Below are 24,895 nucleotides of genomic sequence, written 5' to 3'. Positions count from 1 at the left end.
CCTGGCCTCAGGCTGCTTCCATCTTGCCCAGCATCCTCCGCTTTTCAGGCCTGGGAGCAAGTGCAGATAATGACACTGAAACAGCAGCTCTCAGGGCTGGGGAAAAGGGGCCCTGGCAGGGCCAGTCTCTGCACCCCCGTCCCCAGGATGTGGTCTGAGATCTGTATGGCATCCTGAGTTTCCACATGAGTTCATTGCAGTGAAGGCTCCACGGCAACCACAGCAGCGGGGAAACCCCTGGTCTGTTCCTCCCTCCTCGTTCTGCAAACGAGGAAACTGAGACACAGAGAGGGGTGGGGGCTTGTTCCCAGTTTCAGGGCCTGTCAGCGTGGCGGCCTGAGAGCCAGAGAAGGGACAAAGGGGTGGGAGACACCAAGCCTCTGGAGGAGGGAGCACGTGTCGGAGCTCCGCGGCAGATAGGAGTCGACTCTGCAGCTGCGTGTGGCCCTGGGGCCGTTTCCTGCCTCTCGGAGCCTCAGTCTCTGAGTCTAGGAAAGGCAGTGGCATTGGCACCCGCTCTAGCATTCATGGCATCACGCTCGGCCTCGCTGCTCAGGAGCAGGTGGGGGAGAAGGAAGGTGGGAGGTGATGGCCGTGGTGCAGCAGGTGAAGGGGGCTGGCATCCTTCCCGTCTCTCTCTGCTCCCTCCTTTTCCCTGTGCCCCGGCCTGGCTGAGGGTGTCCACAAAATCTGCAGGGCCTCAGGGTCACAGTTCCAGCACCTCCGTGGCCCACGGGATGCTGGTCACCTGTAGCAACATCCTTCCCAATCCCGCAGGGGACCCCGCAGAGGGGCGCAGGAGACCAGGCTGGGTCCGCTGGGGTGTCTGTTGCACCAGGGTCCCCAACCCGCTGGAAAAGAGGCCAGCATGTCCTGTTCCCATCCCAGCTCCAACCAATCCAGATCTGTGCAGTGGCCACCACCCCTCCTTTCACCCCTCCCGTCCTCACAACAGCCCAGTGGGATGGGAAAACTGAGACTCAGAGAGACGAAATAATGATGCAATGAATGGTGGACACGTGTGGGGTCCTGTGCCTGGCCCTCTGGTAAGCACTTTACACCATTCACGCACTCAGGCCTCACCAGACTAAGTCCCAGAGAAGATGCACCTGTTCGAGGTCACACAGCCAGGGAGTGCCAGAGCCTGGATTTGAACCCGTGTCACTCTGACTCCAAGCCCCGACTCCGATGAACTTCTTCGTGCATCCTTTTGCTCTACCCTTTGTACTGCTTGTTCCCGACCCCGGGACAGCAGGACCCTCTAACGAGGAGCCAGTGAGGTGAGGGTGGGAGCACAGACCTGGCTTGGCGCCCCAGCTTTGCTCTCCTAGCCCCCCACCCCGGTGAATCTCTTGTCCATCCCTGTGGGGACCCAGCCTGGCCCGCCCTGGGACTGAGCCCCTTTTATCCTGGGACCTGCTGCTGACTCCTCCTCACATCCTCCTGGGTGAAGAATGTCACCTTGCTTCATATCTGCCTCCTGCGTGGTTGGCTGGGGAGGGGGACCTTCGGGGGTGGGGTGAGGTTAACCTCATTGTTGTCTTATATGGTCATTTAAATCTCCCAGGGCTTCCTCCAAGGGCCAAAAATAATCTGGAGACACAGCAGCTGTGTCCAGCGCACAGGGAGGACCCGGCCATCTGCTTTGGTTCAGAGCCCTGTGTCTGTCTGTCAGTCTCTCCCCCTCGCTCTCCCTCCATCCTCGTTCCTGCCTCCGCCATGACCTGCTTCTCATATGCAGAGTATTTTTCCCTCTTTCACTCCTGCCCTGCACCCTCCAGGTCCGCTGTGTCTCCTGAGAGCACCCCGACCTCAGCCCCCAAGGGCCTGTTCCAGGAGGTTATGCAGAAATACAACCGCAGCAAGTCCTTCCAGCTGGCGTAAGTCCCCCCCACCACCCACCGCGCGGCCCCCAGACCATCCAAGCTCATTCTCCTCCAAACTGGGGTTGGGGTGCAGGGATGGGAAGCAGTCCCACAGCCCCCAGGAAGAGGGGTACTCTGGAGGGACTCCCAGGAGCACCCCTCCCAGGTGTGTCCCCCTGAGACCCGGCAGCTCCTGCCGAGCTGGGCTTGGTGGTCTCAGGCTCCATCGTCTAGGAACTGCCAGCCAGGCTGAGCTTCTGATTAACCCCTCAGTTCCCCCAGAATGGGCCCTGCGTGCTGGAGTAGCCCCGTAGGGCTCTGAACCTGGGGACTCAGCGAGAGGGGGACTGGGGAGACGGCCCTAGTCCTCCAGGGGCTCAGAGCTGAGGCCGATGAGCCAGCCCCCCATTCTGTCTCACTTTCCCGCATGCCGTCACCGTGGGTCTATCTGAGCACACCCACGACGCCCACACCCACAAGTTTGTGGTTGCTTGGTTGCCTTTATTTATTAAGTGCCAGGTGCTAAAACCAAAAGATAATCCGAGCTGCAGGAAGGGCTCTGTTTGCCTGGCACCAGGGTGCTGGCCTAGGTGAGTCCTTGGAAAATAGCTCTGTGCTGTTTCCTTCTCTGCTCGACCCTAGAAGCAGCTAAAAGCAAAAAAAGCGGTCCCATCGCTGGAGCCCCTATTTCCTTGATCAGTTACATTGGGGGGAGGAGACAATTGGCCCATGTTTTGTTTCTTCTTCCCAGCCCTTTTCCAGCCCTGCCAGCCCTCTCTTCCTTGGTGCTGCAGGTAGGATTTTGACAGCCTGGAAAAGCGAGACCCACGTTCTGGTCTCAGTGCTGTTGCTACTTCCTGTGAGACTGCCCGTGAGTTGCTGGCCCTCTCTGAGTCTCCCTTCTCCGTAGAGAAGGTTGGAGAGGACAGGGTGGCCTCCAGGGTCCTGTCCAGCTCCTCGGTCTCTGAGGGTCTGATACCCGCAGCAGTTCCCCCCAGCCCTGGGGCGGGCACTTTGGCTGAGCTCGTACAGAAGCTGGCGGTGTGTGTGTCTGAGCGCTCCAGGGTCCTTGCACCACAGCTGGACGAGGCCCAAGCTGAGCGGTGGGTCCTGAGAATGGTCTCATGACACCGCACACCCGCCAAAGCCACAAGAACAGCCAGCCCTCCTCCCTTCCACTTCAGCCGGGTCCCACAGGAGACCTTGCAGGAGAGACAGGACACCTACCCCACTGGGGCTTTTCCTGACACCAACCGGGGCTGCTCTGGCCGCTCGTAAGCGGAGCTCATCAAGGTGGCAGTGATGGCGTTGATGGGGCTTCAGGGCTTATCTGGTCAGTTACACATCATCCTTGCTGGGTCTGTCCTTAACCGGCATCTGTGCTCTGAAGCTATTAATAACCAGAGAGGCTGAGAGTCAGGAGGAAGTGCCGCTCACGCTGGAGCAGGGAGCAGCTGGGAGGGTAAAGGGGCTGGCCCTGGAGACACTCTGGGCCTATCGTGGCCACTGACAGGGATGACGTACCCTGGGACAAGGCCTGCCTCTGGTCTCACCTCCTCCATCAGGAAAATGGGACCACTTATGCAGCCCCTTCACCAAGGGTGGACCCACAGCAGTCTGGCATCCTCACTGACTCTCCAAGGATGGGGGAAGCCAGCTCAGTGCATGAATGAATGAATGAATGAATGGATGAACGAACGAACGAACGAACGAAGTGTCTTGGATGAGCCAAGCTAAGAAGTTATCTTTCACATTAGCCCTGAAATCTTTCTGACATTCAGAAGTTTTAAACTGTGAAGATGTCAAACATATTAATCCTTCAGGTACTTAAATCTTTCAGCAGCTGAAAGTTCTAGAGGTGAAGAGAAGGGTCTGGAGAAAGGAAAGGGGTTGGGAAGACCCCAGAGAGGTGCTCACCGTACAGACTCCCCCTCTGAAGGGTCTGCGCCTTTGTCTCAGTGCAAACAGGCCCCGAAGGTGGAGGTGCTTGGTAAACTCTGGAGCGCTATGCTCAGGGAAGGAGTTTAATTATCACTAAAACCTCCTGAGGGGTCAGTTATCCATCCCTTTGGGGGGGCCGACACTGGAAGCCCGAATCCTCCTGGTAGAAATGGTCTTGGTATAGCAGATGCAGCCACTGAAAGCTGCGGGGACAGAGGGGTCCCCTAATTCTCTTTTGGCCACCAAGGAGCTGTTTAAAAGGGACCCTTGGTTTCCATCTGTGGAAGTGAATGAGCTGGCCATGTTTCTAGTAGACTTTCTCAATGTGGTACCCAACTTGGAGATAAAGGCATGGAAACACCCCAGGCCCAGGGATGCTCACAGGGGGACGGAACACTGGCAAAGCCCGATCCAGAGCCCTCACATTTATCTTCATAGGCCAGTGTGTCCTCCAAATGCTCAAAGGAGGCCATTGCAAAGACTGTTTTGAAAGAGATATAAATACAATCCCCAAAGAAACAAGCAAAACTCTAACAGGGAAGAGGCTGTCTTTTTGGAAATAGAAGAGATGAAGGAGTGAAATAATTGTCGGGGTTCTTAAATTCTGGATCCTTTCGTCCTCTCTCCCTCCCTTCCTTTCATATTCTCTCTCTCTTTCTTTCAAGCCACAAGTATTTATTAAGTACCTATTATGGACCAGCCACTGCGCTGGGCCGTGGGAACCAAATCATAAGGGATAAAAGAAAGAAAGACACGGGCCCTGTGGTCTTGGAGCTCATAGTCCAGTGGTGGAGACAGACAGTGGGCAAACAATCAAAGACACGTAAAAGCCAGTGGTTAGCTGAGGGCTTAGGACCAGAGGCAGGGAGAGGCTGACCTGGACAGGCAGGCTGAGGAAGCCGTGATGTGGCTGAGTCGGAGAGGCCAAGGTCAGGGCCGAGGTCAGGGCAGAGTTCCCAGGGCACGCCCATGTGGGTTAGGAAAAATTATTCTCCTTATTGAGAGGACACGGCTGCAGGGGCTGAGCACCTGTCCCAGAGCAGCAGGGCCAAGCAGGACTGTGCGATCCCACAGCCAGCCCCACTCCTGGTCACCAGCAGGCCCTGCTTTCCTTCTGGGAGAAAGGCCACCTGGACGTGCCTCTGCCTGCCCCAGTCCTGAGGAATGACCTGCCCCTTGCTTTCACAGGCCCGTGGACCCTGTGCTAAAGGCCATCAAGGAAGGCGATGCCGAGGCCTTGAAGGCGATGATCAAGGCGGGGAAGAACCTTGCAGAGCCCAACAAGGAGGGCTGGCTGCCGCTGCACGAGGCGGCCTACTACGGCCAGCTGAGCTGCCTGAGGGCGCTGCATCAAGGTGAGGCGGTGGGCTCTGTGCGCAGCCACAGGTGGGAACGGGACGCACGGGCAAGGGCACTTTCCTTGCGGAGTTTTGCCTCACCACAACCATGGTGAAGGGGGGAAGGCAAAGTTACCACCCCGCTTGCAGAGTTAAAGTCATCAAGTTGGAAGCAAGGAAGTGCTTCCCTGCCCATCCCACCGGCGCTGCCCGGCCCATCCCGCCACCTCTCCAGGCCTCCCAGGACAGGAGGGCCTAATTCTTAGAAAAGGAATGAGGGAAGGCTGACTTGTGGGAGAGCCACTGCCAGCTTGTTCGAGAATGTTCCAGGGGCTGATTTGGTGTGGAAAATACCACAGCTGTGCCTGTACCCTGCCAAGGCCGTCTCCAGCAGCTGTGAGACCCTGGGCAAATCATGCCTCCTCTCTGAGCCTCAGCTCTCCCCCAGGCCAGATGTGGATGGGTAATACCTGCAGGCAGGAGTTACCTCTGCTCTCGAGAAGCACGGACCCCAGGCAGCCCAACACACTCCAGGGCAGAAGCGACTACGTGAGACGGACTTCTGGCAGTGGCTGGTGGGAGTGTAAGGGAAGGACAGGGTCATTCGGAGAAGGAGGGGTTCAACCAGGGAAGGCTTCCCAGAGGAGGTGGCGTCTGAGCTAGATTAATATGACCGGGAAGCTGAAACAGCCCTGTGAAAGTGACTGAATCCAAGGCCAAGGGGATGAAGGCAGTCTGGATGGTAAATTCAGGTGGAGGCCACTCACATCTGTCCCTGGAACTGGGAGGAAATTGGGACCACCCCTGTGTTGGAGGGGGAGGTGGGTATCTTCCTCCTTTTGAATTTCCTGGTCTATCCTCCCCAGCATACCCGGCAGTCACTGACCAGCGCACCCTGCAGGAGGAAACGGCCCTTTACCTGGCGACATGCAGGGGACACCTGGACTGCCTCCAATTCCTGCTCCAGGCTGGGGCTGAGCCCGACATCTCCAACAAGGCCCGAGAGACGCCACTCTACAAAGGTGAGCCCACTGGGGTGGGCTTCCCCGAGGGAGGGTCCAGAAACTAGGTGGGCAATGGGGAGGATTGCTTGCAAAGTGTACAACTTCCCCAAGGGGGTCTACTTTGATGGTGCAGCCTCGTTCAGAAGTATAACTTACATAGTTGAACCATTCATTCGTTCACATATTCAGTCAACATTTCCCAAGTCCTCCCATGGGCCAGGCACGCTGAGAGCCCTGAGATGAAAAGATACTGTCTGTGCCCATGTGCTCTCCCCACCCGGTGGGCGTCGATTTGCAGATGATGTAATAGTCAGCTACTGGCATTGAAGAGCTTGGCACAAGGCACCCGGGAACATTGGGGAGGGGCCCTGATGTGGAAGAGGGCATCGCAGGAGGGGGTCCCAGAGCGGAGCCTGAATGGGAGGGATTTACCAGCTGGACAAGCAAGGGGAACAGCATCGGCAAAAGCAAAGAGGCGTGAGAGGGAATTTGTACCTCCAGGATGTTCAAGAGAAGGAAACATTCCTGGCTTACTCAATACATCATCCAAGGACATTCACTGGCTGCCCTGGCAGTACCCAGGGTCAAAATCCGAATACTCACGACAGTTGGTATTTATTGAGTGCTTACTACGTACCAGGCTCTGATCTTTTTTCTAACCCTCATATCCATCCACGTAAGAGGTAGGCAATGCTAGTATCCCATTTTATAGATGAGGCCCTAAGGCACAGAGAAATGACATGAGGCAGCCAGGATCACACAGCCAGCAAGGGCAGATCTGGGATCTAAACTCCGCGAGCTGGATGCCAGCACCACACTCTGAAGTACTCCACGATTAAGTGTTTTAGTTCATGCCTATATGCTGAAGCAATCAGCTTCGGGTCTTGCAAAAATGATAGGACCTTTACACTTTGAAAAACTACAGAAATCTCCAATTTCCCCTGTGTCTGGTATCCAGCACCTGGAACATTCCATAGGCAGCAGGAACCAGGTCCACTGCAGACCTGTGGTGGAAGTGTCTTCCCTAGAACTCATGTCCCCCGGGCACTGGAGCCATCACCTGGAGCCTCAGCTGACCCAGAGAGAGCGCCCAATATGCTGGGTGACTCACAGCTGAAGCCTGGGCCCTGGTCCTGCATGAGCCCCACTATGTGCCAAGCTCCACCCTAGAGCCTTCGTGCGCTACCTCACCCCACCCTCCCATGGCATCCTCTCGGGAAGGTTCCGTTATCTGTGCTTTACAGGTGAGGAAACCAAGCCTGGGGTCCTGTTTGAAACACTACACAGGCAGCCCCCCTTCCTTCTCACCACCCCCTCCGACTGACTCAGAGAAGCTTCCAGGGATGGTTAATTTGGACAAGTGCTCAGCCTCCCGGGTAATAGCTCTGCCAGCGCTAAGGCTGCATTTAGGGCCTAGAGCAAGGTGAGGCTTATAAGGGAGGTTTGAGCAGGCTCAGAAGATAAATTTTAGCCCAAATTAAGTGAGTAGCTTTTGAGGAAGTGTTTTGAGCAGGACTATGGCACTGCCCTCCTCCTCCCCTTCTGGCCTCGTGGAGGACCGAAGCAGATAACACTGGAAAGGGAGATGAGGTAGGGGCATTCCAGAACCTTCCAGGGGACAGAGACTCCAGAACTGACTACCTGGATTTGAATCCCAGTTCTGCCACTTACTACCTGTGTGACCTTGGGCAAGTCACTTAACTTCTCTGTGCCTCACTTTTCTCATCTGTGAAAGGGAATAACACTACATCCTTTAAGGGTGGTTGGGAGAACTAAATTAGTTAATCATGTGAAGTGCTTAGAATAGAGTGCCTGGCACATAACCAGTGCCAGATCCATTTCAGCAAATATTAATTCTGATTAGTATTACTATTACTTTTAGTTGTATATCCTAGGTTTATGCAGAGACTGAAACTTAGTACAGATCCAGTAGATATTTGATGAGTGAATCCACTTATGGCTGATGAGTGAATGGGTAGGTGGACAAACGAATGAATGAAGTCTTGGCTGGCCAGGTCCTGCCGGGGCCCTGCTGACCATCTTGCTTCTCCCTGGGCACAGCCTGTGAGCGCAAGAACGTGGAGGCGGTGAGGATTCTGGTGCAGTACAACGCGGACACGAACCACCGCTGTAACCGAGGCTGGACGGCTCTGCACGAGTCTGTTGCTCGCAATGACCTGGAGGTCATGGAGATCCTGGTGAGCAGAGGTGCTAAGGTGGAAGCCAAGAACGCCTATGGCATCACCCCCTTGTTCGTGGCCGCCCAGAGTGGGCAGCTGGAGGCACTGAGGTTCCTGGCCAAACACGGTGAGTGCTAGGGTCCCTGGGTCATGGAGTTCCCAAGGGGCACAGCTGGGAAGGACCTCAGAGACCAACTCTAAGGGAAGGCAAGTTTAGGGGTCCTCTATGGATATACTCTGACGGAGTGATGCTATCTTCCGGGAGTACTGTGTTGAGAAGGATTCTGAGGCTGTTTCTAGGCTCAGTCGGAAATGTGTTGAGCTCCACCAGTGATCCCTGCAATTAGGTACAAACTTGGAGTGAATTGGCACACCTGCCGTATATTAGCCATCTCTAACCTAGCCCAACAACCTCATTTTACAGATGAGGAATCTGAGGCCCAGAAAGAGGAAGGGACTTATCTATCTATAATCACGTAGCAAATTAGTGACAGAACTAGCCAGAATATTAGTCTCCCGACACCCTAACCACTTCTCCTTCTATCATGGCCAGAAGGAACTTCAGACAACATTTAGGTCACCTCCTCACTTTATAGGTGATGAAACCAAGGACCAGAATGGGAAAATGATTTGTCCAAGGTCTCACGGAAAATGAGAACTGGGATTTGAACCCTGGTCTTTGCACTCTTTGCCTCTGAAAAATCTTTGTTCACTTAATGGGACAAAATAAAATAATATTGCCTGAAATATCGTGTCCCAGTAACAGAAGACTCCAAGACTTTGGCAGACATTCTTTTGGTTAAAGAGTATTATGTTCTGATCTACCCCAAGAACACTTTTGATTTCCTTTCTCCCACCATGGGAAGTGACCCTTGCACTTGAGCAACAGGGAACCCAGGGGTAAGCCAGACGCTGAGGCTGAGTTGGAATAATTTGTTGAGGTCCCGCTGTGTGCCAGGCACTGCACTAAGCATGAACACAAGAAGCCAGTGGGGTTTCCTCCACAGCCCTAAGAGGTAGGGAGTGTCCTCATGTCATTTTGTAGATGAGGAGACCGAGGCTCACAGAGGTTAAATGATTGGTGACAGTCAGAGCCTGGATTCCAACTGCATCCATCTGACTCCAAACTACATGCTCTTCGCACCCCGCCACCCCACCCCAGGCCTCGAGAATTTCCATCCTGGGACTTGGCCTGGATAAGCATCTACCTACTCAGCACATGCCCGAGCAGTTGGGAAAACAGACCCAGGGCACTTCCTTGCCACTGGGGACATATCTGGGCTGATCAGCCTGAGGACAAAGGGGCACAGGCAGGGTCCTAGGAGCCAGGAAAGGAGGCTGGGCAAAGGGCAGGGTGCTCAGCAGGCAGGCGAGGGGAACTGGCTAACACTAAACATCTGCCCAGCTCTCCTGCTGACACCCTGAGTCAGGGTCTGTTCCCGTTGTGGGCTGAGTCCATTTGCAAATACAAATATTTTTCTTGTGTGAGCAGGCGGCTTTGCCGGCGGCCGGCGGGGTCCAGGCTTCCAGGGAGCCTGACTCTGAGAGCCTGACAGTGTCAGAGCCGCTGTCCAACTCTCCCTGGGGGTGGAGGCAGAACAAACCTCTGAGCCCCGGCACCTCCATCCTGGAGAACTCACATTTGCTGAGCAGTCCCTCTGTGCCAGCCACCTGGAGGGGAGGTTGTCTTAGTTCACTCGGGTAGCTATCACAGAATACCACAGACTGGGTGGCTTACAGACAACCAAGGTTTATTTCTCACAGTTTTGGAGTCTGGGAAGTCCAAGATCAAGGTGCCGGTGGATTCAGTGTCCCATGAGAGCCTGTCCCAACTTCCTAGGCAGCCTCTGTGTCCTCACATGGTGGAGGGGCGAGGGAGTTCTCTGTGGTCTCTTTTATAAGGGCACTAATCCCATTCATGAGGGCTCCACCCTCATGACCTAATCACCCCCCAAAGGCTTCCCCTTCTAACAGCATCACACTGGGGATTACGTTTCGTAAGAGTTTTCAGGGGACATGAGTGCTTCAGTCTATAGCGGATATTTGCTTACATTGCCTTATTTACTCCTTGCAGTTGAGTAGGTACTATTATTCCTGGTCAACAGATGAGAAAACTGAGGCTCCTAAAGGCTGCCCAAGGCCACAGAGCTTGTAAAGCATGAAACAGAAACTTCAGCTGGTTCGTGTCTGGCATGAAAGCCTGTGCTCTTTCCGCTAGACCAGAAGTCAGTCATCAAAAATTTTAAATTACAAGAAAGTTTGTGATAAGCTGAATGCCCAGAGAGAGGGGATCTGTGGTTAACAGATGCTCTTCAGCCCTTACTGACATTTCACTACTATCTCAGTTCTATTTCCTTCCGGAATAGGGAGGGACTGGGAACAGGCTGCACCGCTCTTTGCAGAGAAACCCCTGCATTCTCTCCATCACCACCAGGAGACGGAGAAGGCTTAGGGGACTGGGCTCATGGGAGACTGTCACCAGGCTGGATTCCTCCCTCCTGCAGCACAGTGTAGTGTTTCCTTCAGAGGAGACAAGAAGTAATTCCTCTCTTATTCCTTGAAATGGAAGGCAGAGAAGAGCAAATCCCAATGAATAAAATTATTAGGGGTTTTCTTTATGAGGAGGCTCTGTGCCCTCCTAGAGCTGTGAGGGCCTTCCTCGGGGCAGGATCTGGACCCTTTTAGGTGGAATGAGTGTTGAGAGCATGGTCTCTGCCATCTGACCATCTGCCAAGGCTTCTGCCATCAGATCATCTGGGTTCAAGTTTTGGCTCTTCCCTTAGGAGCTGGGGGTTCTGGGGCCAGTTGCAGAGGTTCTCTGTGCTTCTTCCTCCTTGTCTGTGACATGGAGATAAAGTTGTTACTGATTGCATGGGGTTACAATATGTTGTGGACTCAAAGAGATAGCATAGGTAAAGCACAGTGTCTGGCACAGAGCAAGTGCTCAGTAAATCCCAGCATCGTCGTGGCAGCTCAGGATGGCAGACAGCGGGTCTCAATGTAGCAGAAAGGAGCTGGCGGTCCTCCGGGTGATCCAATGTATCACAGTGGTTAGGGCAACAGCGGCCAGCCCGAGGTGGGCGTTACATCAAGGACAGTGACCGCCCTGATCACTCACCCATCCGCCTCTCCTTTGCCAGGTGCTGACATCAACACACAGGCCAGCGACCACGCATCTGCCCTCTACGAGGCCTGCAAGAACGAGCACGAGAAGGTGGTGGAGTTCCTGCTGTCGCAGGGTGCCGACGCCAACAAGGCCAACAAGGATGGCATACTCCCGCTGCACATCGCTTCCAAGAAGGGCAACTACAGGTCAGCCCAGGCCCCGCCCCTGCACCCGAGGCTCCTCCCCTGCCCCGCCCATTCCTCTGAATGCCCCGCCCATGGGGGTAGGGAGGCCCAGGAGAGGTCAGAGCCCAGGACACGTTTGAGGTGGAAAAGAGGAAGACCCCTCAGCAGTCAGCAAGCTAGAGTGAATGCTTACAACACCAGGAACAATAATAATAGCCAACACCTATGTGGCACTTTCCAGCACTTTACCTTAGAAATGTGCTTAATCCTAACAACTGTACTTTTCATAATTCTTTTAACAGATCTACTGAGGTAGATACGATTATCTTCATTTTTTCTCAAATGAGGAAGCTAAGACAGAGAGGTTGAGCGACTTGCCCAAGGTCACTCTGCTTGCAAATGACAGGAACTCACCTGTTCCAAACGTCACATCTACTGGGTTCCACACAGGAAGCCAGATATGAGTCTGGACTAGTGGATATTTCGGTTGGGGATGCAAAGATAACCTCTTAGGCAGTTAGCAGGCATACAGGGGATACCTACAATAATACAAATAGTACCGTTGATACTAGCTAGTTTTTCTTAAGCACTTACTATGTGCTAGGTACTTTGAGCGAGATGAGAGAAGCTTAAGTTTTCAGGGAGCAATCTGGTGGGATGGAAGATGCACACACACACACACACACACACACACAAATTCATAACAAATGAAAGAGCATGAAGAGCTGAGGTCCGTGGTGGTCCTAGAGACTAGCATGGGCTGGAAGCAGAGGTGTGCTAGAGCTGGCTTGTACAGCTCCTGTGAGCTGATTGATCACATCGGTAGTCTGAGATTGGCCATGGTGAGAGTATTTACACCATGGAAATTAATGACTGTTAGAAATCAGAGGCCCCTCCTCCCCCCAGAGAACAAGTTGTTAAACCTCCACCTGCACCACCACTAGCTGGAGAGTCAGGGAAGACTCGCCTAGGAGGTGGAACTCTAGCTGCCCATGGAGGATGCACAGGGCCCAGTAATTTCCATTCGACCCGTGTTCCCCACACTTTGAGCATTCACAGACATTCTTCCTGATTTTAGATATCTGTACCCTCACTTCTTAGTATTTTCCTTTCAAGACATTATTATTTTAAATGAATTTATTTTCAAAAGGGAACGTTTACCACACTATTAAATTGTTAAAATTATCAATTTACAATTAATTAAAAAAACTTCTCACCTAAAATCCCATCTCGTGTACCCCAGACGACACACTTTGGGACATGCAGCCCTGTCCTCAGCAGGGAGAAGATCTTGCGTGCTGGAGAGTGTGGGTGGCCTCCGCTAAGGCAGAGGGAAATGGGGGTGAGAGTGACATCCTGGAGAATGGAGTGGAGACACAGGAGATAGAGCTGACCCTCAGGGGCCCCAGGCCCTGCTCTGTAGGTACCCGCACAAATGACCAACCAAGGATGCCCTCCCGGCTCCATGCCCCATACTGGCACAGAGGAGGCCCCGCCTTCTCTGGACCAAGTAGCAGGCCGTGAGGCAGACATATCTGGGTTTGAATGCCTCCCGAGGCCTTGGGGAGGTTGCTTAACCTTTCTGAGCCTCAATTCCCTCTTGTGTAAAATGGGAGGTAGGTTGCACTGCCTCGGGGGCTGTTGCGGGGACTAGTGAAATGGATATACGTGGCTATAGAATGGAAATAAAGCCCTCAGTAGAGCACCTGGCACACAGTAGGTGCTCACTGGGTCTGCATTCTCTCTTATGTAGGGAGGGTACATTCCATAATTTTTCAGTGAAGCCAGCGAAGGGATGAAAGCAACTTAAGTCAGACATAGGTGGTGGGCAAGATAGCATCTTGTTCTTCAGCTCCAGAAAGATCCAGCATCAGTCAACAAACATGGATTATCTTAACCTGACTCCAGAGAGATCCCGAGGGAAAGAGACAGAAGGGTTGACCCTTGAAATCTCCTGGTACACTGGCTCCCCATACTTGCCTGTACAGCACAGTCACTCTGGGCTATTTTTTAAATGGCACATCCCAGACACACGAAACCAGAATCTCCAGGAGAGAAGGAGCCCAAGTCTCTATCACTGAAAAGCTCTGAGTCAACCAGATACAGCCCAGCCAGACCTCTGGGGAGGACCACTGATCTAATCCAAGCCTGATTTTGCAGAGGAGAGACCCGAGGACAGAGATGGGAAGTGGCTTGCCAGAGCGTGGCAGAGCTGGGACTGTCACTTGGCATCCTCCAGTCACGCCCAATGCCTTCAGGTGGAGCTAGATGTCAGCAGTCTGGCCCCAGCTGGTGGGGAGTTTGAAGGAGCACTGGGTGTGGCTAAGGATGGCCAGGGAGAAAGGCTGGGCCTCTCTGGAACCACCAATGTGAATGGCTTATGCTCTCCCAGAGTCTCCTGCTTTGGATTCGTGCTGACTCCCAAAGCCATTTCCCGGGTTATTCACCCTCCATTCTCAGACCCCAGTCCCCTCTGGACCCCAAGACTGAGAGGGGCCAGGCCACATTTTGAGGGCTGCCCTACAAAGGGGTAAAGCTGATTCCCAGCAGCTCCTGCCACCTGGCAGGGCCCGCGGCCAGGCAAGCCCCCAGTTCTGCACTTACTCCCTGGGCATGTGGCATGTGGCCCTCTCCACGCTGTCCTCCCTTGGCTGCTTGGGCATTTGATGTGAATTTCCCTGGGCCTTCTGCACTCAGCCACCTTCCAGGACACGCTGCCTGTCCGTAGCATGGAAAGTGGCTCCAGCATCTGGGCTCGGTGTTCGCCAGATGGTGACTTCAGCAATTTTAACTGGAGGGCATGACATTTGGGCATGGCTGAGAAAGGAGCCCCCAAGACCCTGAAGTCTTAGGCACCTCCAAGACACACTTCTTCTTCTTTCTCTCTTTTTTTATTTATCATTTTTTTATTTTTGGCTGCGTTGGGTCTTCATTGCTGCACACGTGCTTTCTCTAGTTGTGGCGAGCAGGGGCTACTCTTTGTTGTGGTGGCTTCTCTTGTTGTGGAGCACGGGCTCTAGGCACACGGGGTCAGTAGTTGTGGCACACAGGCTCAGTAGTTGTGGCGCATGGGCTTAGTTGCTCCGCGGCATGTGGGATCTTCCCGGACCAGGGCTCGAAACTGTGTCCCCTGCATTGGCAGGAGCATTCTTAACCACTACGCCACCAGGGAAGCCCCAAGACACACTTTTTCTTATTTTTCTTTTCCAGTTTAGTAAAGACACCTTATGGGATTAAAACTCAGCACCAAAGATAGACTTATTAAGAAATTGTATTAGACAAGAGCAGATGGCGCAAGATCCCTTTAAACTGAATTTAGAATAGCACTGAAACCAGTGGTTCGAAACCTTGGCTACACACTGGAACCCTGGGGAACTCTTAAAACCCTGAGGCCTCGGCACCACCCTCAGAGATATCGCTGTAAGCAATCTGGGTTGGGGCTAGGGCTGCAGGATTTCTAAAAGCCCTCAGGTGATTTTACCAGGCATCCCAGGGGATAACCAATATGTAGTTTGTGTCTGACATATAATACTGACTTGTATTTTGGGCCTTCCCTAATTTTTAAATATTCTTTCTCTTTTACTTCTCATTTATATTACCTTTGCAAGCCACTTAAAACTCTTTCTGGGAAAGGCAGAATAGAGAACATTTAATACATTAAATTAAAATGCATTTTTCAACACATTCATAGGCAAGTTAGCATGCCCCTTAATTAAAAGGGAAACTGAGGCTCAGAGCTCAAGGCCTCCCAGAAAATAAGAGGACAGGCCCCTTTATCTAACCCCATCCACTCCAGGAAACTGGTTTACTGCTTGTGCCTTCTGGAGGAAAATGAAAGTTTGCAGCAAAATTTCTCAAGGCGTGATGCATAGATCATCCACCTCAGATTCCGGGGCCCCTCCCCAGACCTGCTGAATTGGGCCCTGAATGGCAGGGCCCAGGAATCTGCATTTTCAGCATTCCCTCAGGGATTCTGAGTTGCACAGGGATAGAGAGCACGCAGTTTGCATCCTCAGCAAGCTCCATTCTCTCTCCGAGGACCCAGAGACCCCTAGGCTTGCTTGTTCATCCAACAGGTGGCACAGAGTAGCAGTGGGCCTGTTCTTCCTCCTTTATGGAGGACCTGCTCCTTTGCTGCAGCTCCCAGGGGAAGAGCTGCAGACTTTCCCCCAGAGGGATCCCTCGTGGGCAGGAGTCCCACTGTGCCCTTGGGAGCACCCTCAGGCAGATTCTCCACTGGTGGAGCTTTTCTGGCTCCATAAGGGCTCAGCAAAGAGGTAATCCTCCCTCAACACACACACACACACACACGCACAAACACACGCACGTGCACGCACACACACACACACACACTGCCAGGTTGACACTGTGCTACCAGTGGTATTGGGAGCAGAACCATTTGTGGGCGGCTGGTTCCCTTGTGAAAGTCAAGTCCATGGTCAAATTTATACTGAGTGCTGGCAGAGGTCACACCACCGTGACCCGGTGATCCAGGAGGCTGAGCTGGTGGGTGCAGCCTCCGTGCTGGGGAAAGGAGAAGGGAGGGACAGGAAACTGGGCCTCCCAGACACCAAAGTTTCTGCCAGGCAATGGGTACATTTGTTCTCTTCTTAAGGTGCATTTTGAGCACCTGTGGTCCCAGGACCTGCCCATGGGAGAAGTGGGAATGTCCCAGCCTGTCTTGTGGGGTCTCCCCCAAATCCTCCTGCCCTCCTCCCACCAACTGGGCTATGGGAGAGAAGTGATGACATGCAGTGGGATGACCAACACTCCCCAGGCCTAGGGGGACTGGGGCATCATGGAAAGGCCTGGCCTTGGGCATTCTGACACCTGCATTCTGCTGTGGCTTTGCCATCCACCTCCAGTCCAACCTCCGCCTCCCACCCCACACCCGGGTCTCAGTTTCACCCTCTGTAAAATGGGAGGCTGGACACACTGATCTCCAGACCCTGCCCAGCATTACATTTACCCTCAGTTTGGCCAAGTCCTCCAGAAGCGTACACCAATTAGATAATTTCACTGTGTTATTTTCTGGGACTCTAGGCAACGCCCAGTCACGTTCCCACATTTCTGCCCTTTTCCCTTGGTTCGGCAGGGGACCAGTAGAGACCAGCTGTGACCTGCCAGAGATACCAGCCCATCTGGCCAGTGGCCCCAGGCAGCCCCTTTCACTGTTTTTCCCGTGCTTGGGCTTGTTACGGCTGTTAGGGAGCATTTGTTGGTGATGGCTGTGGTCCAGGGTGAGGCCCCCGCCCCGCCTTTGACCAGCACCTCAACAGAGCGAGGTCAGGCCTCCTGAGCCTGCACAAACAGAAATTAGGAGGCAATTAGCCCCCCTGGGTGTGTGAATTTCCTTTTGAGGTTTGAGAGGCAGATTTTAAGCAAACACAGCGTCACTAACCATAATAATACTTTCCACTGAGATCCTAACGGGAGGTCCCTGGCATCACATTTCTAAGAAGCCAGAAGCCCCAGGAGCCCAAGTGCCAGGAGGCAAAGAGGTGTGGGAATGGGCCTGGTGGCACCTGCTTGCCCTGTCATGGCCACTTCCTTGGAGCCCACACAAGGTCACCTGTCAGCCTGGATTGTGTGGATTAGGGTCTGTAATCACGTCAGTGGCAAGAGCTTGGCAGGTGGCAGGGGTCTAGGGGAAGACAGCAAATACAAGGGGTCAGGATTCCTGGGGTCAAGCCCCAGAACTGCTTTATGGCCCTTGATCAGTCACTTCATCCCTCTGAGCCCCGTCTGTTACAAAGAAGGCCACAGACCCACTCTGGCTACCTCCACAGCTTTCAGTGGAGGTAAAATGGAGGCAGGCAAGTAATGTGTTGTGAAGAATGTAAAACCCTGTGACATAGCAGCTGTGTCCTGACTGCCACACAAGAAGCAGAGGAGTGGTTAAGAGTGTGGTCCTCACTCTAGGGGGAATCAGACTAGCTGGGTTCAAATCCTGGCTCCATCACCTACTGGCTGTGTATCCCTGGGCTTCTCTTTCCTCATCTGTAAATGAGGTTAATGCTAGTACACATCTCATAGGGCTGCTGGGAGGATATAACAGATTAGTGTAGGTTAAGTGCTGAGAATAGCTCCTGATTCAGCAGAAGAGAGCAGAGTCAGGCCTGGCAGCAATCTCCAGCCTCAGCCGCAGCTGATCAACCCTCTCCAAGCCACAGGCAGGGCAGAGAGCCTGGGAGAGGCTAGAGTCAGCCTTCAGGGGAAGAGGCTTTGAGACCCCCAGAACCGTGGAGACGACCTCATGGTCACTGAGGGCTAACTGGGGTCTGGGGCAGGAGTGGCTGGGGCCAGACAGATTTGTCCCCTCCTGTCCTCCAGGACCTGGTGGCTCCACCAAGGCCTCAGGGCAGCAAGACAGAGATGCAGGACAGCTCAGCCCTGGAGTCAGAGGAGGGTACAAATCCTGGTTTGTGTCTCCCGATGTATGGCCTGGGCAAGCCCCCTAACCGCTCTGAGCATTGAGTTTTCTCATCTGGAAAAAAGGGAATGACGAGACATACTTTATGGGGTGTTGTAAAGATTAAACTGAATAGTGCTGGTAAAGCCTTTGGATGTCTCCTGGCACATAGTGAGCCCTTGGATACGGCTGTCCCTGCCCGCCCACGCCTACCCACACCCCCAGCCTACCTAGGCAGGGCAGGGTCTAGCTCCATGCTTCACGATGTGGCTCTACTGCCTTCTGAAGATAGCAGCCCGGACATTCATTAGGTCTGGGGGCCTTCTAATCAATTCCTTCAGATAATTGAGCTGGGAATGGGCAACACTCCTTAGCCTGAAATAAGTCGGCAAGAGATTCTTGAAACCACAGGCCAGTCTGGCTGAGGTTTTTAAGGACTCAGACTTTGGAGGCTAAGGGTTGTGGGTTTGAAGCCCAGCTCCACTCATTACTGGCTCTGTGATTTTGAGAAGCTGGTGGAAGCTCTCTGAGCAAGTTTCCTTATCTGTAAAGCAGACCCAGTCTCCCCCAAGTGGTAATTGTGAGAACGGCTGTCTCCGCGGCGCCCCCTGCTGGTGGACCCGTGCCTCCTCACTCAGTGGTTGCGAGTGGTCGAGCCTGGCCCCTCCGCTCCCCCCGGGGGCGGGTCCGGCCCAGACGTGCGGGCCGCCCCGTGACCCGCGCGTGCCCGCCCCGCCCGCAGGATCGTGCAGATGCTGCTGCCGGTGACCAGCCGCACGCGCGTGCGCCGTAGCGGCATCAGCCCGCTGCACCTGGCCGCCGAGCGTAACAACGACGAGGTGCTCGAGGCTCTGCTGAGCGCGCGTTTCGACGTGAACGCGCCCCTGGCGCCCGAGCGCGCGCGCCTCTACGAGGACCGACGCACCTCGGCGCTGTACTTCGCGGTGGTCAACAACAACGTGTACGCCACCGAGCTGCTGCTGCTCGCCGGCGCCGACCCCAACCGCGACGTCATCAACCCCCTGCTGGTGGCCATCCGCCACGGCTGCCTGCGCACCATTCAGCTGCTGCTGGACCACGGCGCCAACATCGACGCCTACATCGCCACGCACCCCACCGCCTTCCCCGCCACCATCATGTTCGCCATGAAGTGCCTGTCGCTGCTCAAGTTCCTCATGGACCTCGGCTGCAACGGCGAGCCCTGCTTCTCGTGCCTGTACGGCAACGGCCCGCACCCGCCCGCCCCGTCTCCCTCCAGCAGGTTCAACGACGCGCCCCGCTCGAACAAGGCACCAGGCGTGGTCCAGGTAGGAAGGCGCGTCGGGGGGAGTGCGGCCAGGGCCAGTGGGGGCTGGGGGGGACTAGTGGTTCACTCGCTCCCGAGGCTGTGTGCACCGGAGGCGGGGTGGAATACACTAGGGAGGCAGCAGAAGATGGTGGTTAGCAGGATTTGGAGGCAGTGTGGACTCATGGTCAGTGCACTTTGGAGGGAGTGTAAGCTAGTATTTAGCGCCCTTCGGAGGCAGCGGAACCCGGTGTCAGCATGCTTTAGAGGCAGCAGAACTTCGTGGTTCACGTGAGCGATTAAGTCCTTTCTTTGGTCTGCTGTTTTGGGGGAAGGAACAGTGGAGCAGGGGGTTGGTGAGGAACTGCGAAACTGAGGGGTTCATCGCCCCCAGCAAACCTACACCTGGAATATGAGGTTGATTGACCAGGATCGGGGTGGAGGTGAGAGCAGGCTGGTACAAGGTCAGGTGAGGTGCAGAAAGTCAGTGACCCCAGCGGCAAGACCTGTCCATGGTGATGACTTGAATAAGCCAGAACGTAAAATGAAAAGGAAATTAGAAACACCCTCCTCTTGGAGATATTAACAATGGCTAATGGCCATCACTTATGGGCTATCCTCTGTGTGCAGAGAAGTTTATGTTTATATTACCTTAATTCTCTTTAAAAAAAAAACCTTGAAGTTGGTGTCATATACCCATTTTCTAGACAGGGAAGTTGAGGCTTAGGGAGGTGACGTGACTTGCCCAAGTTGCCCACCTCCCGCTTTTGGCAGCAGTAGGCCTGTGTTGATGAGAGAGGGGTGTGTGTGGATGTGGAGAACTGGATTCTACCCTGGGCGTGCCCAGTGTCTGTCCTCAGACATGTCCCCTGCCCTCACTGGCTGCAGGTTCCCACCACCTGTAGGATGAGCTTGCTGAGGCAGTGCCCTTGGTCCTGGGTGTCCCAGCACTGGTGTGTGTTCCCTTTCAGTTCTGCGAGATCCTGTCTGCCCCGGAGGTGAGCCGCTGGGCAGGGCCCATCATCGACGTCCTCCTGGACTACGTGGGCAACGTGCAACTCTGCTCCCGGCTGAAGGAGCACATTGACAGCTTCGAGGACTGGGCTGTCATCAAGGAGAAAGCAGGTAGGGGCTGTCGCTGCTGCGGCCGGCAGCTCACCCTGCCTGACTCAGGCCCGGGACTCGGGGCCTTTGACTGTTACTGACATTTGATGAGCACCTTCTCGTGCCAGGCTCTGTGCTGCGTGTCACATCCAGTGTCTCCGTGATTCCTCGTTTTGTAAGTGAGGAGCCTGACCCTCAGACTGTCACTTGGTGAGCGTCTCACCACTAGTTAGTGGCAGAGCTGGGCTTCAAACCCAGGTTTGATCGACCCCAACATCCCGCCACTAACTCTCTCTAGGATGCTTTAAACAAAAACTCCGGCTCCCCGCGGGGTATCAGGACCTCTAGAGTAAGTCGCCCAGGATTATGGGCCACTGGGAAGCAGTGTGGTGGGGTGGAGGAGGGAGTTATGGGCTAGGGCATCTCAAACTGCGAAGTGCACACGAAGCACCTGAGCATCTTGTTTAAAAATGGCAGAGTCTGACTCAGCAGGTCTGGGGCAGGGCCTAAAAGTCTGCATTTCAACATGCTCCCAGGTGGTACCAGTGCTTCCAGGTCACCGGTCTAGGGGCCAGGCCCCCGGAACTCTGGAGCCAGGGGCTTGCTGGGTGACCGTGGGCAGGACTCCCCTCTGGACCTCAGTATCCCTGTCTGAACAGAGCAGGTTGGCAGGCTCAATGTCCAGCCCCATCCAGCTCTGCCAGCTTGGGGTGTTTGCAGGGCCGGGTGTGCGCCTGGCACAGTGAGGTGGGCTTTGGCCACGGTCCAGCAGCTGTGTGCAGTGTAGATGGAGCAGCCTGGCTGAGTCAGGCCAAGAATTCCTATAAGAAATGATGGGCAGGTGAGGCGTCAGAGCCAGTTGAACTGGGTGCTGCAGCTGATACTGAGGAGATGCCTGCCCCGAGGCAATCCAGCTGCCCCAGGGCTTTCTCTGGCTCTAGGGGACACAGTCCTGTCTCTGACCCAGTGCTTGTCAATCACGTAGCACAGAGGCTGACCCACAGGAAGTTGTTATTATCCCACCATTGCTGCTGTCCCCAGGTGAAAACGCTGCCCCATTACCTGTCCAGTTGTCCCACAGCCCAGTGCCCCAACTCTGACTTGCCACGTTCCTCCTTGACCCCTGTGCCCCTTTAAACCCAAACTTGCTGTAGGATTTTCAATTTGCACAAATGCCTGGGAGCTCTTGAATTGAGGCCCTTAATAAAGTTACTGGGCTGGCGACAGCGGGGAGGAGGAGGGGGTGGAGGACGGGGGGAGGGTGGGATGGACTTGCCCACTCACTGGGAACTCTAGATGCTCAATAAACAAACGTTCCTTGAATTAATGAATAATTGGTTGCCATCACGGGGACTGGCCACTAGAGGCCACTAGAGAATAGAGCGGTCTTTGCTTAGATGTCGTCCCACCTCTCACTGTCCCCTCCTCAAGCCCTGCCTGGGAAGGGTAATTTACAACTAAACTGTGTCCCTGGGAGAAAAATATGCTGAACCCTTTAGTGTGCTACAGACATTTATTAACAGGAAGAACAAATCGTTCTTAACCAATACCTCTTCTGGTTACTTTAAAGCCCACCCTCCATCTGCGAAACCCTTTCCCATGTGCGTTTTCATTTAATGCTGTGACGTTGACATCAGAGACTCCAAAGCCAGCCAGGATACCAGCCCTGGTGGCCCTGTGTCCTTTGCCTACCAGTGGCCTTCTGCCTTCCCACAAGCTCAGACTTCACTCAGCCGAGAGTGGGGCTGAGCATCCCGGAGGGCAGCCTCTGTCCTGAGATCAGAGGGCAGCGGAAGTGTCAGCGTGCCATGATGGGGCAGCTAGTGAGACACCAGCCCTGCAGCTGGCTGGCCTCCCCCCTCCCCCCACACTCCTGCTGCACCCTGATCTTCCCTGAGTGGCGGTGGCCTCTTTGGCTTCGCACTGCTACTTCCCCTGCCTGGAGTACCCTGCCTCCCTCCCTCCCTCACCTGGCAGGTTCCTACCCACCCATCAGGACCCTGCTCAGATGCGCCATCTGGTGTGGAAGCCTTTCCCCAAAGCTCCTGAGTGGGTACCCCTGCATCTCTGGCCCGAGCACGGGGCCAGCCACAGTGAAGGGGTCAGCATGTGTTTGTTGAATGAATGAATGGCATTCTTTGATTCAGCAAATACCTACCCTGTTCCCAGGGCTGAAATGAATTACTAGATGCATCAGGCCCTGCTCTTACCTCTCTCTCCCGCTCCCCCCACCCCCCAGCTGAGAAAACTCCACTGAATGAGGTATCCCGGGGGCCTCCTGGAGGAGGCAGCCCGGTGGGATTCTGGGACCTGCTGGAAGCTGCCCAGTCCCTGCCCCTTGACCCTGACTTCTCTGCAACCCCCAGAGCCCAGAGCTGAATTCCATGCATGGGGGCACTTAAGAGGTCGTATTTGCTAAGGCTGTGGGGAGGGGCGGGCTCTGGGCTGATGTGTAGAGGAAGGGGCACAGGACAAAGGAGATGCCAGTTCTAGTCCCAGGTGTGATCCTCGCTAAGCCCTCACCTGTAAAATGGGTTTGGTACCTGCCTTACTACTTCCCTGGGCTGTGCAGACGAATGAGGGGTGACGTCTTTTCAGTTGGCAGGGGCCGGGGTTATGGAGCATGGGGGTAGTCCAGGCGCCCGCTCTCTTAGCCAGCCACGTGGGTTGGCTACTTCCCACAAGCCGGGGGTCACAGATGCAAACCCTCTGCCGGTTGCAAACGGCGAATCAGCATCTCTCTCTCCTTTTTCCAGAACCTCCAAGACCCCTGGCTCACCTTTGCCGGCTGCAAGTTCGAAAAGCCATTGGGAAATACCGTATAAAACTGTTGGACACGTTGCCACTCCCAGGCAGGCTGATTAGATACCTGAAATATGAGAACACCCAGTAACCGGGGCACGTGGAGAAGGAGTGGCTCCTCAGACTGTTTCACTGAGTGTCAGGACCGCAGTGGCCCCAAATCCAAGGGGACCTGGTGACAGACGAGGCTGTGGGCTGCCTCCGTCTAAGCTGGGATAGCGCCGTGATCTCACCGGTCTCTGGGCCAGAGCTTTGCCCAGAGCAGAGGACGGAATGTGTCAAGTAGGAGAAGAACCATGTTTGTTTTCAAATGGACGAGGAGATCCCCGACCTTCTCTGCCATCGGGCATGGCAGAAGGCTCCATTCCTGGGGCCAGGAGATGGGACCAGAGCAGAACTTGGAGTGGTCTGGGGAAGGCAGGGGCCAGCAGGGAAGCCCGGGCGCCCCCTCTGGGCTGTGGCTGGAGAGCTTTCGGGGGCGAGTCTGTCTTTCCCAGACAGCCTTGCTGCAGAGTGTCCCTGTGCCCCTCCCGCTTTGCTCTGTGAAACTCTCTACTTGACTCTGAGCTCTCTCCCCAAAGGTGTGGCCCAGGGGAGTGGGGTGGGGAGACCTCGGTCCCAGAGGGCTTCCTTAGGCACAATAAATGTTGCACAGACGGTGCCCTGCCTGGTGAAGTCCCTTTCGCCAGACCCCCCCCCCCGCCCGGCCCCGGGCCTCAGGTCCTTAGCCCAGCTCCTGGCAGGAGTGGGGGAGGAGCAGGTGCTGGGACAGGGCACATGGACCCCCTGATAGTGTCACCTTTGTTTGGGGTTCTGAAAGGCCCAAGAGAATGTGTCCTTCATCCACCAGAAGAGACCTGACAGCCCCAGAAGAGGGGGCAGCTTCCTGCCCTGTGGTTGGAGCAGCCAAGGTTGGCTTTTCTCTCCCGGTTCAGTTGTCCTGGAAACTGGAGCTTCATCACAAACAGGGTCTCAGATCCTACAAGTCTCCTGACACCTGGGCTTGTCCTATACACGTGTTCCCTGGCACTGTCTTCACTTCTTACCCGTTTTGCTACAAAAGCTGAGATACTGGGGAAAACCATTCAAATACCGGCTCCTGTGAGCAAACGCCGGAGGGGTAGACATCGTCAGCCCTTGCAAAGGCACCACACTTGAGAGACAGGAAGCCTTGTGCGCCCCGTTGCATCCTTCCGTCCTCATGTGGGGGCGGGAGGAGTCCAGCAGGAGCTGCACGCCCTTTTGGGGTGGTGCAGGTGAGAGGGCTGAGGTCTGGCACAGCTATAGTGCTTTCTCGCCATCTGAGTCCTGCTCACGCTCACCGAGATTGCTTTGTTTCCATGGAAGTCCCAGTGACTCATAGGCGCTGCCTTCCCTGACTGGTTAAAGCCACTCAGGTGACACCAGAGCAGGTAACCTTCCTCAGAGTCTGCTCCGGCCCCGCCCCAGGAGAGGCTTAAGCGATGTCAGCCGTAGTTTCTGGCTTTTGGCAGACAAGCAGCTGGGCAGGTTGGGGGAGCACCAGTTCCAGGCCTGGCTCTGCTGTTGGCTCACTCCTCTGGGGCCTCAGGTTGCCATCCTTGTAGCCCCTGGTGGCCTTGCTGGCTCTGACACGCTGGCTTGCCATGGAACCAGTAAGTCCCAGTGTCTTCCTGAAGAGGACGAGTCTGCCAA

The 24,895-nt window shown here is 54.7% G+C and overlaps 1 protein-coding gene across 1 annotated transcript in view; it reads left to right on the top strand.

Annotated features, from left to right (window-relative positions):
- The window catches only part of ASB2 (ankyrin repeat and SOCS box containing 2), a gene marked incomplete at its 3' end in the record, with an annotated part of 28,866 nt that extends 5,554 nt beyond the window's left edge, over positions 1–23,312 (top strand). Inside the window, exons 2-9 of the mRNA XM_081228576.1 lie at positions 1,782–1,880; positions 4,995–5,161; positions 6,010–6,165; positions 8,209–8,454; positions 11,468–11,639; positions 18,773–19,337; positions 20,287–20,440; positions 23,176–23,312. Coding sequence (XP_081084702.1) covers positions 1,782–1,880; positions 4,995–5,161; positions 6,010–6,165; positions 8,209–8,454; positions 11,468–11,639; positions 18,773–19,337; positions 20,287–20,440; positions 23,176–23,312 — 1,696 coding nt within the window. The remainder of the gene's footprint in view (positions 1–1,781; positions 1,881–4,994; positions 5,162–6,009; positions 6,166–8,208; positions 8,455–11,467; positions 11,640–18,772; positions 19,338–20,286; positions 20,441–23,175) is intronic.
- Positions 23,313–24,895: the final 1,583 nt, after the last annotated feature.

The sequence above is a fragment of the Mesoplodon bidens genome (assembly GCF_964165515.1).
Source record: "Mesoplodon bidens genome assembly, chromosome: 3".
In the NCBI taxonomy this organism is placed as follows: Eukaryota; Metazoa; Chordata; class Mammalia; order Artiodactyla; family Ziphiidae; genus Mesoplodon; species Mesoplodon bidens.
This window is presented reverse-complemented; position numbering and strand designations above follow the sequence as displayed.